Genomic DNA, 15608 nt, shown 5'->3' with positions numbered 1-15608 from the left:
TTGCCACCATTAAGGCACTGACTCATACCCCATCCTGGGACAGCCTCTGTCGTCCTAGACGGAGGAGGACCAACTCCCAAAGGGAATCAGTGGGCACTTCTGTCTCCACAGTGGGGGCGCCTGGAAGGAAAACTGGACTGGATGCCTGCAAGTTTATGACACTCAGAAGTGACCTCCCAGATGGTGCTGACACACGCTACCGGGAAGAGGCCTTTACCAAAAACAAAACAAAACCCACTTTTTGTGGTCACTGGTGGAATGTGTTAGCATCACTGCCACGCCATCTGACTTTTAAAGCTCAGGTCTCATGGGAGCTGCCTGGGTCACCAAGTCGCTCTCCCAGTGCTACTAAGGCCATACTCACTCACCCCAACACAAGGATTCTCCACTGGAGGAACCAGGAGGGCCAGAAAACAAGCCATCTCTACTTTTAAAACCATATGCATCTTCCCCAGCATACGGGCTAAGCATTCAGCCCCAAGGCTTTACAGAAAACACGTCCTACCTCTGAATGGGACCTGCCAACAATGACATTACCACTGAGGGGTACCCTCCATGCTTGAGTGTACCAAGACACTTGCTTTCTAAACTTTTCAACTGCTCTTTCTGCCCAGGTGAATTTCTTGGCTTAATAAAGGTGGGGGGTGGGGGTGGGGAATGACACATACAGCTCCTTTCGACAGTGACTTCATGCTCAGCCTATTTGTCATGGTGCTAATTAATACACATCAAAGGAGAACCACCTAAGGCTGGGAGGGAAGGAGAGGAAAAGAGACAGAAACCCTAAGCCACCTCCAATGAGATGCTGAAGTCAAAACCCATTCATCTCCCACAGGCTCATGTTTAAAGGTCACAGAGAGGTTAATGATGAGCGAGGAATTTCTAGATGTAAATAGCCCGCTGCAGAGGCTGGGTCGGCTCTGGCCCAACTGGGAGTGTTTGTAAAACTTCACCCACCCCATTTCAAAGGCAACCAGGCTGGGGATCCCTTCCTCCCCTTGCTCTCTCGGGCTCTCCGCCACTGAGGCAGGGGAGCCTGGGATGGACACACCTCCCCAAGGGTCGGAAGGAGGACACACTTACCCAGTGGCTTGTACTCGTCGCGAGGAGACAGCCGAGAGTAGGGCGGTGGCGGTGATTCTGGAAGACAGGAGTCAATGCGTCACTGCTGGGAGGAGAAAGCCCACACAGAGGGGTTCTACATGTTTTTGATGATTTGATTTCCTCAAATAATAAACCCAGCCCCCAGGAAATCAGCACCTCTGCTGCCCAAAGCCCATGGAGCAGCACAGGGAAAGCCACAGTCTTAGGCCACAAGCCTGGGCTCGGTCCCCACTCTGTCACCGTTGGCTGTGCGACAGCTGGCAAGCCACCTGCCCTCTCTGAGCCTGTTTCCTCAGCTCTAAAATGGGGAAAGTAATCAGAGAGACTCCCCAGGTCTGCCAGGAGGACAAAAGCAAATAAAGTACGTAAAATGCTCAAGACAGTCCTTGGAACTGCGGAAAAATATCTAGACAAACAGCAGCTATTATTATTATAATGAGAGAAACACGGGCACAGGTAAAATCAGAGCTAGGCTGCTCAGTTAAATCTGAATTTTGGATACACATGGCATACACTTTTAGTATAAGTATGCCCCCTGCAATATCTGGGACATACTTATGCTAAAATAGTACGTGTTGTTTACCTGAAACTCAAATTTAACTGGGCATTCTGTGTTTTCCTTTGCTAAGTGTGGTAACTCTAGCCAAAACTGGGTGAGTGCAGAGGCCCACAGAGACACGGAAGCTCACTTACAAACAAGCTACACGAGCAAACGTCCTTCAGGGCGAGGCGGGCACGACTGGCTAGGACCCAAAAAGCCAAACCCAGCTCCCCAGATGGGAGACCATACCCCAGTCACCGCTAGCTCTCGGCCTCAGTCTCCCCCTCCGTAAAGAGAAGGGGCAAAGCACAGCCTCCATGGCTGCCCACCTCAGGCCCTGTGTGATTCCTTATTGTCTATGGCATTTTTCTTTGGGTTTCCTTTCATTTGCCTAAAATACTTGTCCTTAAAAACATATACTTTGTCTTCAGAAGAATTCTTTAGCCTCTTGCTTTCTGGGAAGTAACAATTTGCTAAACTAAGTAACAATTTGCATGAATGAAATGACCCTTCATTTTCTGTAAATGAAACTAAACACCATCAAATCGCAAACTAAAACAAACTCTCAGTGGTAGTAAAGCGGTAATAACTATTATTAGGCAGGTATCAGGAATGACACAGGGGTAATAAGTGTTTTTCGCAATTATAATAAGGCACAATTAGTTGTAGGAGCAGGCAGCTTCACCTCTTCCCCAACCCGGCTTTTCCAGCTAGAAATGACTTCAACAAAGTCCAGAAACAGGGAATCTTTTGTGGACTGGATTGGGGAGAAGGAAACTGAATCATGGATTAGCCACTGGGAGCGAAGCAAACATTCGCTGAATGCCTACCCTGTGTCTCTGTCTGTGCTGGGGCCTTTCCGTTTCATTCACTGTATTTCATTCCTTTGGACCTTAGGTACAGAGTGGTTAATCATGCTCATTGGGTACCTACTTTCATTTCATCCTTTCTCAAAAATAAAGATGACCATTATCATCCCCATTTCACAGATGAGAAAACTGACTTTTCCAGTGCCTCCCCAGACAATCATGGTGGAGCTGGGATCAGAGCCCAGGCCTGCCTCTACTCTACACCCCAATGAGACAGGCAATCAAGAAGTACCCTGTTGGGACTTCCTTGGCAGTCCAGTAGTTAAGACTTTGCCTTCCAATGCAGGGGGGCATAGGGTCAGTTCTTGGTTGGGTAGCCAAGATCCCACATGCCTCATGGCCAAAAAACCAAAACACAAGAGAGAAACAATAGTGTAACAAATTCATAAAAGATTTAAAATGGTCCATGTTAAAAAAAAAAAAAAGCAGCACTCAGTCTTCCACTCCTTCATCCCAGCTGGGTCTGGTACATCCCATGCACAGAAAGCATTCAGGATAATGTGGACAAAGACAACAGTGATAAGGTTAATGGTAAAGCTGGAGGGAGAAAGAGGATGTACAGGGCCCAAAGGGTCACCCAAGGGAGACCTCACACAAGGCTCAGGGAGGGGAACTGCTTCCTTCAGTAGGAGCCCCCTTATCCACCAACCTTGGAAGAGCTAAAGACCAGACTCAAGTGAGGACTAGACTCTCAGAACAAGAAGCAAAACACAGGAAGGGCTAGAGACCCATGGGGAAAGAGAACTGAAGCCAGTGCTCCATTGTACAGAGGAGAAGGCTGAGGCCTGAATAGAAGTGACTCCCTCAGAGTCTGACAGGGAGCTGGTGCAGAGGCAGAACCAGAGGCCAGGTTTCCTGACCCCCAGCCTCATGCCCTTCCCACCACTCCCCACTAACTTATCAGGAGGCCTCCGACTCCTGTGTCAGGGTTCCTCTTGCAAACACCTGATTGGCTGAGGCCCAGGCTGCACGTGGTCAGGAAGTCTGGACATCTGCCCCCAGATCTGTCCCCAAAAGTGAAATCTGGCAGCAATGGGCTGTGCTGGCTGGAGTCAAGCCACTGTAATCAACCCCAGCATCTCTTCCAGTGGCTGTAACCTGGGACCTGGAAAGGGGAAGAGGGACTCAAGAAGATCCCCCTCACGGAAGCCACTTAGGCCTTGAGTTACGATACCACCCACAGACACACCTGGGCTGGGGGCATCTAACACATGGGTGAGGCAGAAAGCAAGTCCACAGACCTGGGAATTGCAAAGCTTTCAGGAGGGACTTTACCGGCACCCCATCCTCCTCCGTTCTAGCAAAACCATCTGCACAGAGACTGGAAGCACCTCACTAACTTCCATCCTAGGCAAGTAAAAAAAGAGACTGCACCCCCAAGACACCGGGATTTAGAATATCAGAGGTTCCCCCCAACTCAACTTCTTAACTGATGGGGCAAGTGGGGTAGAAGCAGGTAAAGGGCCCATCCAAGGCCACACAGGAAGGCCGACGTTATTCTATTTCAACTAAACAAAGGCGGAGGCCAGTTTCGGACCAACACCAAGCTACTTAAAAAAAAAACAAAACAGTTATCATTCACATACCCTAAGATCCACTCTTTTAAAATATACAATTCAGTGGTTCTTAGTACATTCAGAGTTATAAGACCAATACCACCACCTAATTACAGAACATTTTCATCACCCCAAAAGAAACCCTGCCCCATTCGCAGTCATTCATTCCTCCCAATCCCTAAACCTCAGGCAACCACAAATCTACTTTTTATTCTCATGGGTTTGCCTATTCTGGATATTTCACACCAAAGGCTTCCTATAACATGAGGACTTTTGTATCTGGCTTCCTTCATTTAACATACTGATTTCCAGGCTCAACCATGTTGTCCTCTCATACTTCATTCTTATTTATGGCTGAATACTATTCCACTAGATGGCTATACCACAATTTGTTTATCCATCTGTGAGCCAACAGACATTAGGTTGTTTCCACTTTTTGGCTCTTAGGGAATAAATGCTGCTATACACAAATCTCTCACTGGCACCTCCAACACATCGACCCTCCCAGATCCATGCTGGGAACTCAGGTGGGACAGAAGGTTCGAAGAGGAAGTGTAAGGTGCCTCCAGGCCCTCTGTCCACACTCCCCTCTTAGAAGCTACCTTAGTACTTAGAAAATTTGTGCTGATTTCCTAATAATAACTTCTGTGCTCTAAACTTTAAGGGGAGCGCTCTTAGGGCTCTACAGGCCCCTTGGAAAGAAATGATCATGGGCAGGAGGAAGGGAGGAAGGGAGGGACGGAGGAAGTGGGGGAGAGGAGAGAGAGAAAGAGATCAGAAACTCCAGCCTCTGCAGACAGCCAGCCTCAGACATTAACTTCAGGAATCTCCTCCAACTTCCTTCAGAAGTGAGAGCAGTCAGCCAGGGGCCGAGTGTATCAGAAGGCTAACACTCAGCCCAGTTCAGGTCAGCTCAGCTCAGCCCAGACGAGCCTCTGGTTAGCCCCCAGGGGGTACTGAGCCTTTGGGATCTAGACCCTAATTGCAAAGCCAGAAGAGTTCACAGCCTCTCCCACTGCCTGGTAAGGTTTCAGCTGGAGACGTTACCTTCCACCCCGTCTGTGCAGCCTAGCATCTTCTTAGGAAAGGTTCACGTGCCTCCCTTGGCCTCCCAGTTTTCACCCTCCGGAGGAGTGGCCTCTCGGGTGCCTGTCCCCTCCACCCCCAGAACCTGAGGGATCAACCCCAAGCCCTGGGGTGGGAGATGCCGAAAAGAAGCTCTTGGCGCTTTAAGGCCGGCGGAGCCTAATTGCCCAGATTCCCCCGGCAGCCAGATAAACAGCGCGGCCGGCTGGCGCCAGCAAGAGGCAAACTGCACATTATCACCCCTTCCTCACCTCCAAGGAGGAGCTCTGAGGAGCAGGGCGGGCAGGCCGAGGGGCCGCCAGAGGGGCGGGGCGGGGGCTTGGAAGCCCAACTTGAAATTGATCTCATTTCAAAGGGATAATGCCAGGCCAAATAAAAGGAAAACTTTCTAGCCCATTCTAATTCCTATAGTCCTGGCCTGGGAACCCTGTGTTTTCCTAGGCGGCCTCCTCCAGTTGTTCAGAAGTTCTCTCCCTAACTCTGTCTCTTTCCCTGGCGCAATTTGGATAATAGTAATTTACTGAATATAATTACAGAAAAAAAAAAGTGGTGAAGCAAAGAGCAGGAGATTTATTCCAAAGTTAATGGATACTTTCGGGAGAAAGGAGCTCTATAAACACAGGTTAGAACTGTGATTAAAGTATTTCTCCACATTTCCGTCCACATAGGCACCAAGCTCAGTGAACTGGCTTTTCCTGGGACAGAAAGATACACCAGAACGAGGGAAAGCCAGGGCTTGAGTCCCATGGGAGCAGGAAGCCCAGGGCAGAGCTAGGTATGGGGGACCCCACTTTCTGAGACAAGCATGAGGGAGAGGGCAGGTCTGTGTAACCTGGAATCCGCCCATCGGACCTTAGGGATGCTGTTCGCCCCCTGGCTTTACAGATGAGAAAAGAGGCCCAAGGAAAACTGGTCCCAATGCCCCAAAGCAAGCTGAAGGATGGACAGCGCTTGCTCTGAGCAGCAGGGAGCCACACTGCCCAGAGAGGGACCGCCTGTCACTAGGGATCCCTGTGCTAGGGGGCAGTGAGGTGCGGGTGGGTGTCCCTCAGTTGGCCTGCTGTGTATTCCAGCCTACTCTCTGTGTGTCTGCTGTGTGTGTAGATCTGTCAGTCTGTCTGCCTGCGCCGGTGCCCCAGCCCTCTCCCCCAGGGGCCTGGAAGGAGCAGTCTCCTTATCAGGACGCGCACGGCTGAGCTCCAGCTATGCACCCGCCCAGCTCAGGGAGTCAGGCTGGCGGCCAGGAGGCGGGGGTGGGGTGGGCAGCAAAGAGCACGGTACCGCCCCCCCGCGCCCCACCCCCCGCCAGACCCCCAGTTCTCAGTCCTGGTGGCCTAAGCCATCAGGCAGAGGATGAAGCAAAAGGGTCAATCTGGTGCCTATAGGACACTCTTCCCAGACCACCAGTGCTCTCAAATGCCCCTGGAGTGGCTTGAATGGGGGTGGGGGGGTGGGCCGGGTGCAGCGCTGAGCTAGTGAAGAAGCGGAGAACAGGCACAGCTCCTGCAACAGCGCCTCCTTCTGGGACAAGGAGAGGAGTCAAGTGCCAATGCTGAGTCTGGAACTTGATGTTGAGAATTTTCTAAAGCCAACCCCATTGACCCACAGGTAGACAGAGAGGGGAGATTACTCCCCCTCCAAGGTCAAGTTGTCATACTGGCAGGACAGAGCCTAGGACCAGGTCTGTGGGTCAGAACCATTCCACTGCAGTTTGCCCTTTAACTTAAAACTGCTCAAGTTCACCAGATTCAAACCAAGACCCAAGTTGACTTATCCAAAAAGTATGGGCAGGGTGGGTCCTGCCTGTCTCCAATCTCTTCATCCCATCTCTTCCCACCCACGCACTTGAACTTGCTTGGTACTTTAACTCTCAGCAGGCCCCCTCCTCCTCCCCTTCAACACTCATCTCCCTTTACCACCCATCCTGCAAGGCTCCTAGAGGTGCTCCTGTTACACGCACACCCCAGACGCCCGGCCTGGCCCTACTTCCCCCATCTCTGTCCCGTCTCTCCTCCGACCCCTACCCAAAGATTCTGTTTCTTGAGGGCATGGATCCTACTCATATTTCCACTCTCCCCACTACATCACCCAGCGTGGTCCCTGGCACAGAGTAAGTGCTCAACAAATATCCCCTAGCAGACTGACATGGTGAGAAAGAAAATGCCCAGCGGGGCCTTCTGAAAGAGCAGAGGGAACCCCACATATTCTTTCCCACTGGAAAAAAAGGGACCAGGAACAGGGCAACCACAATTAGGTCCTACTCCTCAGAGGCAGGGAGGAGTCAGAGAGGAAGAGTGGGAAAATCCACTTCCAGGGGAAGCAGTCAGAGGAACAAGGAACACAAAAGGCCCGCAGTGGGCCACAGATAAGGGACTGACCAAGCCCCTGACAATCCGAATGACCGCACGGGGAGCAGGCAATCAGATCAGCGCTGCCTCTCCCCAGCCCCCTTCAGGGCTCTGTCTTCAGGAACAACTGCTGAAGCACCGTCCTTCCCCTCCAGCCACCACCCCAGACAAAAACAAGACACCTGGGACACAGCGGTGCTTCCAGCCCCGCCCTTCCCTTCCACAACGGGAGTCAGGAGACCTGTGTGATCCGACCCTGTTAAATGCCCCCAGGCTGGGTGTTGTCTCTCCCCAGAAGGGCCAGACTGGAAGAACTCAGGGCCTGCCCAGACCCAACACCCCTGCAGAACACCCCTCTCCCCCCTACCCCAAACGCCCCTCCATGCCACCTAAGATGCATACACCCAGACGATGCTACAGGCTAAAATGTGTGATCCCTGTAGTGCAAGGGGAAGGGGGTGAGGATGCAGGAGTCTCCATCTGTCCTCCCCTCTGCTCCAGCATCCAGAGCCTGCTCAGGTAAGCAGGACTGGGTAGATCACGTGTACAGAAAATCCCAGGAACAGAACAAAGAAGGGGAGCGGTTCTCAAAGGTACTAAAATAGCCTGCTTCCTTCCCTACCTACACACCTCCAGGACTCCTGATTCTCTAGAAAAGCTGGACACAGAATTGAGAATGATGATGACAGAAGGCCCTGGTATTTGACACCCAAGGGATGCTGGCAACAATCTGAAGAAGACGGTGGTCTTCACTCTGAGAAAGGCTACCCTGCAAAAGCTTTGCTCCAAAGTATAGACAGGAACAAGTGGGACAATTTACGAACACCTTTGACTCCAGCCATGAACGGTCTACACCAGAATTTACAACTTGCATCTACTTGGATCCAACAAAGTATACCACAGGTATAGGCATTATGCACACAATGCCTCAGGCCGCGGCTCGGACTAGGGGTAAATGAATTGGGGGTGGGGGTGTCTTTGGCCTCTCCTAGACCTGCCCTTCTCTCCCACTGTCTACAAAGTTGGGGTCTGCCTTAAGTCCCTGAAGCTGCACAGAGAAAAGTGCAACGTGCACCTTTCTGAGTTTGTTTAGTCGCCGAGTCGTGTCCGACTCTTCGCGACCCGATGGACGGCAGCGCGCCCGTATGAGTTTGCTGAAGCCTTAGATGAAGTTGCCATTTGATGTATGCGCCCACATACCCACTACCCGGTTTTGCTGCCAGGGTGAGGCGCCTCCACTGGGAACTCCCACGCCCCGGGGCACCCAGGGGAACACCCGCAGCTTCGTCCTCCCTCCCGAGTGTCAAGGGGAGAGAGAAGGCCACGGAAGGTGGCTGGAGGGGAACCGCGAGGACCCGCCGGGCGCGGCGTGCTCACCTGGCCCGCAGAGCCGGCTGAAGTGGTAGGGGTTGCAGCACACTGTGGGGCCGTCGGCGGCGGCGGCGAAGCTGTGGCAGCCGCACAGGGGCTTGAGCTCCACGGCGTGCTGCAGGTCGGGCCAGCGGAAGAGGCGTCCGAGCAGCAGCTGCGGCGGCGCGGGCTGGCCGCCCAGGCGGAGGTCGGCGCGCGGCACCAGCACGCAGCCGCCCGGCACGCCGCCGCGGGACTCCACCGCCTCCAGCAGCGTGTCCAGCGAGCGCTCCTTGAGCCGCTTCAGCAGCGAGTACGTGACCGTCTTGAGTTCCTGCTCCAGCAGCAGCAGCCGCGAGCGGGCTTCGCGACTCCGCCCGCCGCCCTCTGGCTCCTGGGCCGCCCCGACCAGGGGTTCGCCGGCTTCTCGGGGAGCTCCGGCGGCGTCCCGCTCCGAGAAGAGACAGCAGGTCACTGTCTCGCAGTCACTTTCGGGCAGCCAGCCCTGGCCTCCCGGCTCCCCCACGTCCAGCGAGGAGCCTCCAGAGCCGGCCCCCGGCTCGGACATGGGCCTCGGGGGGCCCCCTGAGCGCCGGCGTCTCCCAGCGCCTTGGGCGCCTCGCTGTCCCACCGCGTCCCGGGGCCGCCGCAGGGCTACCGGGCGGACCTCGGGGCGGCCGCAGCCTCCGCCTTCTCGTGCCCGCGCGGCCGGCTCAGCTCGGCTGCCCACGCTCCCATCCTCGTCGCCACCGCCGCCGCCGCTGCCGCCGCCTTCCTCCCGGTCGGGGACCACACGACTTCGCCAAAGTCGCCGCACCAGCCCCGAGCGTTTGGACCTGAACATACGATATCCTTTGGCGCCGGGGGAGGGGGGGGAGGCGGTCTCCGGTTACCGGGGGTCCGTTTCCTCAGCGAGGCGCCGGCTGCGCGGGCCGCAGCCCCACATGAAGCTCTGCCGCCGGGCGCCGTGCAAACCGCGCACAGCCTGTCGTCGAAGGGGCACCGCAGGGCTGCAACATGAGGGAGCTCGCCGGGGCTGGACGGCGTGGAACGCGCGCACGCCGATCCGCAGTCCGCGCCCGGCCCGCGGCTACATGGACCCCGGCGGCCAGGAGGCTCAGCAACTCCAGCCCCGGCGCTTTAGAGGGACTGCAGGCGGCACGCCGCCAGAAAGACCCCGCATGGGCCGGCGAGCCTTCAAAAGTTGCGCGGTTGGTCCATGAGCACAAAGCGCTGGAGCTGAACTCCCCAAATGTATCTGGAAAGCCCTGCCTTTAAAACCCAAGCGCTTCACTACATGGGTTTTTCCTGCAGGATCCGAAAGGCAGGCTTGTTGATGATAGCCTCGGCTTCCTTCTTACTCCCTGCAAAAAGAAAAGAAAAAAAAAAAAAAGGAAAGAAAGAAAAAGAACCCCAAACAAAACCAAAATCCCTGGAATTGCATGCACGAAAGGCCAACTCTGTCTCAGGTCCCAGGCGCTAGATGCACTTGGAGCGAATTTCTCCTGAACGCGGTGTCAACACATGAGTGGAAACTGTAAAAATCCCAAAGAGCTGCTGGGAATCCTTAATTAAAATGCAATCCACCGAGGCAGAGGTCATAGCCCGCCCCACGCTCCACTCGGACGCCCAGGACGCTGTGGCTGCAGAGGTCGCCCCCCTCCCCCTCCACAAAAAGTGCCTCCCGGTGGCCCCGCGGTCCCGGCGAGGTCTGGCGAGGCAGCGCCCGGCGGCTCTTTCTCTCGGCTCGACTCCCTCGCTCGCTCCCCGACTCGGCTCTCTCTCTCTCTTTTTTGTTCTCCTCAAACGCACACTGAGGGCCCCCGGAGGAGCGCCGCGGAGTCATTGGCTGCCTCCCATCATATGCCAGTCTAGACACTTTGGCGGCTCCGCGGCGCTGATTGTTGCGCAAACAAGGTTTCAAGTTTCTTAACTCTTAAAGGAGAACACGTCCCATTGCAGGGCCCGAGGCTCCAAGGGGCCGGCTCCCGGGGCGGGCCGAGCCCCGGCCCCCGCCCCACGCTTGCCCCAGCACCACCCCCCTCCCCCGCCCAGGGCCTGACAGCGCCCACGGCCGGCTCTCTGGCTCGCGTGCGCCGCGGGCACGGATGCGAGCGCGCGCGCACACACACTCACACACACGGTTGCACAAACCACAGGCAGGCTGGCTGTGCGAGAGTTTGGTGGACCCACTGAGACTCGGACGCAAACGGGGCGCTTTGCCTCTCCTTGGCTTGTGCACAAACTTCAAACGCACGTTGCACTTTAGAATTGGTACAAACCCCATCCCAGGGAAGGCTAATAAAAATGGGTGTGCGTGTGTGCTTTCCTGGTTTACGTTTTTTGGCAGTAGGGGGCGGCTGATTTGTTGGGGTGGTGGGATCTAACGTGGTAGCGCGAGGTTTCCACACCCCCTGCTCAAAGTCGGGGGTAGTCTGCTGGGCCAGCCGGGGGGCGTGGGATACCTCACGCAGAGGGACTCTAGGCTTGCTCGAGGTAGGGAATTACGGAGGGTGGGGTGGAGGCTGGGAACGTCTTCTCTCGGGCTCCTCTCGGTCGCCAAGTCTTTCCCTCAGAGCTAGGCGGGCCGCCAGCCGTCCGGGCCCCCTCGAGGCTGGGTGACTCCTCCACCCCCTTTCCTTCCCCAGTTTATTCTCTGCACCACAAAGAGGGATGTGGGTAGGGCTCGTGATTTCCCCAGCGACGTTTCACCATGGAAATGGGGGTGAGTTGGGGGCCCAGATCCCTTCTGATCCTGGGCAAGCTGGTGGGGGCGCGGTGGCAGCAGCGGACCGCCTGGCGCGGGAAGGGTTAAGGCCGCTCTTGCCCCTGGAGCCGGCGCGGCGGGGTACCTCCTCGGGCGCGCTCTCTCGTCCGAGGGTGGCAAAAGTTCAAGCTTGTAAAGTCGGGATTGGCCCCGCGCGGAGGGAAAAAAGGCCTGGTCCCCCCTCCCTCTCCGGGCGCGGCGCCGATTGGCCCGGCCACGGGGCGGGCACCGCCCTCTCCCGGGCGCGCGGCGGCACCGCCCCCGGCGTGGCGTCCCGCCCCTTTCCGGGCAAGAGCCCGGCCCCGCACTGAATGAAATAAATTCCGCTACTCTCATTGGCCCGGGGCTGGGCGCTATTCCCCCGCGGGGGCGAAGGGGGCGCCGGCGCGCGGGTCTCGCTCAGGGGTTCCCACGTGTGGGGCTGGCCTTGTGAGGCAGCCGCTGTGCAAGTCCCCGGGGCCGCCCCGACTTAAGTGTGCGCTGGGGGAAGGGCAGTGTTTGCTGGACGGGCTCAGCCTTTACTGAGCTTTACCTGGACTGTTCAGTCTGCGCCCTCTGGGAGAGGCGGTTACTCTGGCGAATGGAGGGCTGGGCTTAGAAGCTTCCTCACCCGCATCCCCTTCTGCGTTAGCCAAGGCAGAATAGCTGTCTTGGCCTCATTTTCTGGTTTGAAAAACGGAGATGATGATGCCTGTCCTGCGTTCTGCACGGGACCATGAAGCCCCAGTGAGATAAGTGCATGTAAAGTGTACAAATCGCAAGCAAACAGTGAATTTTCACAAGTGAACAAAACACCAGTGTAAGCAACACAGAGGACAACGGACCTTGAGGCCTCTTTTCAGTCACTTCTGGCCCCTGGGGAAACTAGTGCGTCTTAAAATAGGAGAAATTTAATGTAAAGTGTTTTATCAGGGTATCCTGGTTTGACTGTGGATTACAACAATAGCTTGCGCTTACTGTGGGCAAGGCCATGTTTCAAGCATTACAGAGATTTTAGTCATTCTCACAACAGCCCTGGTAGATACTATTACCTCCATTTCACAGGTAAGTAAACTGAAGAGCAGGAATTAATCATTGACATGAAGATAGTCTTCAAAGTGCTAAAATGCTACCACAGAAGCATCAGCCGGTATGTGTGCTCACCCTAACAGCAAGGAAGTGATGTGGGTCTGTATTGCCAGAGCATATCCTTGAGGACAGTGCTTTTCACACTGTGGCCTGCTGAATCAAAGCATTGTGGGGTAAGGCCCCAGACTGCATTTAACAACACTTTGGGGGTAGGCATAGTTATTAACCATTAACTTATAGTTAAGGACACTGAGGCACAAAGACCTAAAGTAACTTGTACAAGCTCGTATTTAGTGGCAGAGGCTGGATTTCAACCCAGCCAGTTTGGGGGAAGGGATGTATGTGACTGGAAGCTGAAGGGAAAGGACAGCAAGCAGACAGATTACCCCTCAGGGCTTCCACAAATGCTCAACACCTACCCCTGGAGTCAAACCATGTCTCCTTCCCCCTCCATTCCCCAATTCCTCCCTGAGGTACCAGGACATTCCTTTCTGAAGGGTTCCTGGGGGAGCACCCTGAGGGATGTCAGGTCTGTGTTTGGGGCCTCAGACAAAGGAAAGACTGAAGCAGTAACCTCCCTGGGGTGGGCTGCCTTCTTCCCTGGGCAGTAATTTGGACAGAGTTTGCCTTCTGCTCACCCAGAGATGAGGCATTGGGGGTGGGGTGCCTTCAGGTGCCAGCTAGATGACACCTAAAGAGCACGGAAACTGGAGTGTGCCAGGCCTGAGTTCAGTACTGATCCTGCTTAACCTCCCTCGGCTCTATAAGCCTTGGGCTTCTCAACTGTAAGATGGGAATAGAAATCGTGCAACAGATGGTAACCAAAGTTCAGTGACATGAGGTCCCAGAGTCATGCCTCATTCCAGGAAGACCACATCTCCATAGCGATAACATCAGGAAGGGAAGGATGGTGACAGTCAGTGCCCTTGTCCTTGGATTTCCAGGGCCCGTCCAGCCTGGCCTGCGCCTGCCTGCGTTGTGACCACTAGAGGCTGCATGTGGCAGTGCCCAGAGGTCAGGGCCTCCGAGCTTCAGCCTTAGGTGGTGGTGGTTCAGTTGCTAAGTCGTGTCCAACTCTGTGACCCCGTGGACTGTTGCAGCACACCAGGCTCCTCTGTCCTCCACTTGTCTCCAGAATTTGCTCAAATTCATGTCCATTGAGTTGGTGAAGCTATCTAACTATCTTGTCCTCTGTCACCCCCTTCTCCTTTTGCCTTCGAGCTTTCCCAGCATCAAGGTCTTCTTCAGTGAGCCAGCTCCTCCCGTCAGGTGGCCAAAGTATTGGAGCTTCAGCATCAGTCCTCCCAATGAATCTTCAGGGTTGATTTCCTTTAGGATTGACTGGTTTGATCTTGCTTTCTCAAGAGTCTTCTCCAGCAGCCTAAGGACACATTTCTAAACCGCCCCTCTGGAGAACAAGCTCAAATTTCCTGGGGGTGCGGGAGGGGAGAAATGTAGGGTCCTAGCTGCCGCTCCTCAGGTTTCCACAGTCAGGTTACTCACAAAGTTACTCACAAAGAAGTAACTCTGACCCCTCAGATTCAAATCTGCTCCTTCCCTGTTGTTCTAATATTCCCCCAAAGTACCCTGTGTTTTCTCACAGTTAATAAACTCATACAACCTGATGACAATTCTCCTCTGTCTCTGGAATGTAAGTGCCACATGGTTAGAGATGGGGAAACTGTCAGGCACAGGCCACCCACAGCCCCACTGGGCGAGTCAGAAACAGGCCATTTGATGCCCCTCTGTCTGTACCATCGGGCTTCCCTGGTGGCTCAGACGGTAAAGCATCTGCCTGCAATGTGGAAGACCCAGGTTCAATTGCTGGGTTGGGAAGATCCCCTGGAGAAGGAAATGGCAACCCACTCCAGTACTTTTGCTTGGAAAATTCCATGGATGGAGGAGCCTGGTAGGCCAGGGGGTCACAAAGAGTCGGACGCAACTGAACGGCTTCACTCTTACTCTCACTCTGTCTGTACCATCAGAGAAGCTAATTCACACAGGACAGCACTTACCCCATTTCTTCTCCCCAGTCCTTAGCATAACACCTGTCACATAGTGGGCATTTTATATCTGTGACATGCTTGGTTTAAAACCCCTTGCTTTACCAAGCTCCATGCTCATGATCATCTGGACCAAACACTTATTTACACTATCTCATCAAATCCCCCCAGATTTTGTTCCTGTTCTTACAAAATCATTTTTAAAGCAGACAGAGAGGTTAAGTAATTTGTCTTTGGTCACACAACCAACAAGTGACAGAAATGGGACTTGAACCCAGGGCTGCTTGAGTTGAGTGTGCTTCTTCTTAGTATCTGGCCCTAAAAAAGGAAACACGGTCTTTTGCCTTTGGGATGTTTCCATGCCTCTGCATGCTAAGTCACTTCTGTTGTGTCTGACTCTTTGCGACCCTACAGACCATAGCCCACCAGGCTCCTCTGTCCAAGGGATGCTCCAGGCAAGAATACTGGAGTGGGTTGTCATGCCTCCTCCAGGGGATCTTCCCAACCCAGGGATCGAACCTGCAACTTTTATGTCTTGTGCATTGGCAAGCGGGTTCTTTACCACTAGTGCCACCTGGGAAGCCCGGATGTTTCCAAATTAGCTAGGAATTCACAAGGCATGAAACAGCAAAAAGAATACAAGGCAGAACTTGGTGGTGGGAAGAGCCAGGCTCTAGAGGCTACTGCTTATGAACAGAGGTGTCAGAGACAGAGTCTGGCTGCCTCTTGCTATGGTGAGATGGACTGGCAGGGAGACTGAGTCATCCTAGCCCACTTCACAGAAAACTAATGGATAAATCAAGGCTTCCCTTATTAATTCTCAGGAAAACAACTATAGGCCCAACAACAACTGGCTAAGTGGTATCATCTGCCCCTTTAGAAGGTTAAATCTCGTTGGTCAACGTGGTCCCAAGTG

The 15608-nt window shown here is 54.3% G+C and overlaps 1 protein-coding gene across 3 annotated transcripts in view; it reads right to left on the bottom strand.

Moving 5' to 3' along the window:
• SMAD6 (SMAD family member 6) overlaps positions 1-10789 on the bottom strand; it is a 77905-nt gene extending 67116 nt beyond the window's left edge. For 2 of the 3 annotated variants that reach the window (XM_070377327.1, XM_070377330.1), the window contains exons 1-2: positions 8882-10789; positions 1084-1140 (exon numbers count right to left, since the gene is read on the bottom strand). In XM_070377327.1, coding sequence (XP_070233428.1) covers positions 1084-1140; positions 8882-9698 — 874 coding nt within the window. In that variant the 5' untranslated portion in view covers positions 9699-10789. The remainder of the gene's footprint in view (positions 1-1083; positions 1141-8881) is intronic. The other variant, XM_070377328.1, reaches the window with a different exon arrangement.
• Positions 10790-15608: the final 4819 nt, after the last annotated feature.

This window comes from Bos mutus, chromosome 10 (assembly GCF_027580195.1).
Source record: "Bos mutus isolate GX-2022 chromosome 10, NWIPB_WYAK_1.1, whole genome shotgun sequence".
NCBI classification, from domain to species: Eukaryota; Metazoa; Chordata; class Mammalia; order Artiodactyla; family Bovidae; genus Bos; species Bos mutus.
The sequence above is the reverse complement of the archived record's forward strand: the minus strand, read 5'-3'. Positions and strand labels throughout refer to the sequence as shown.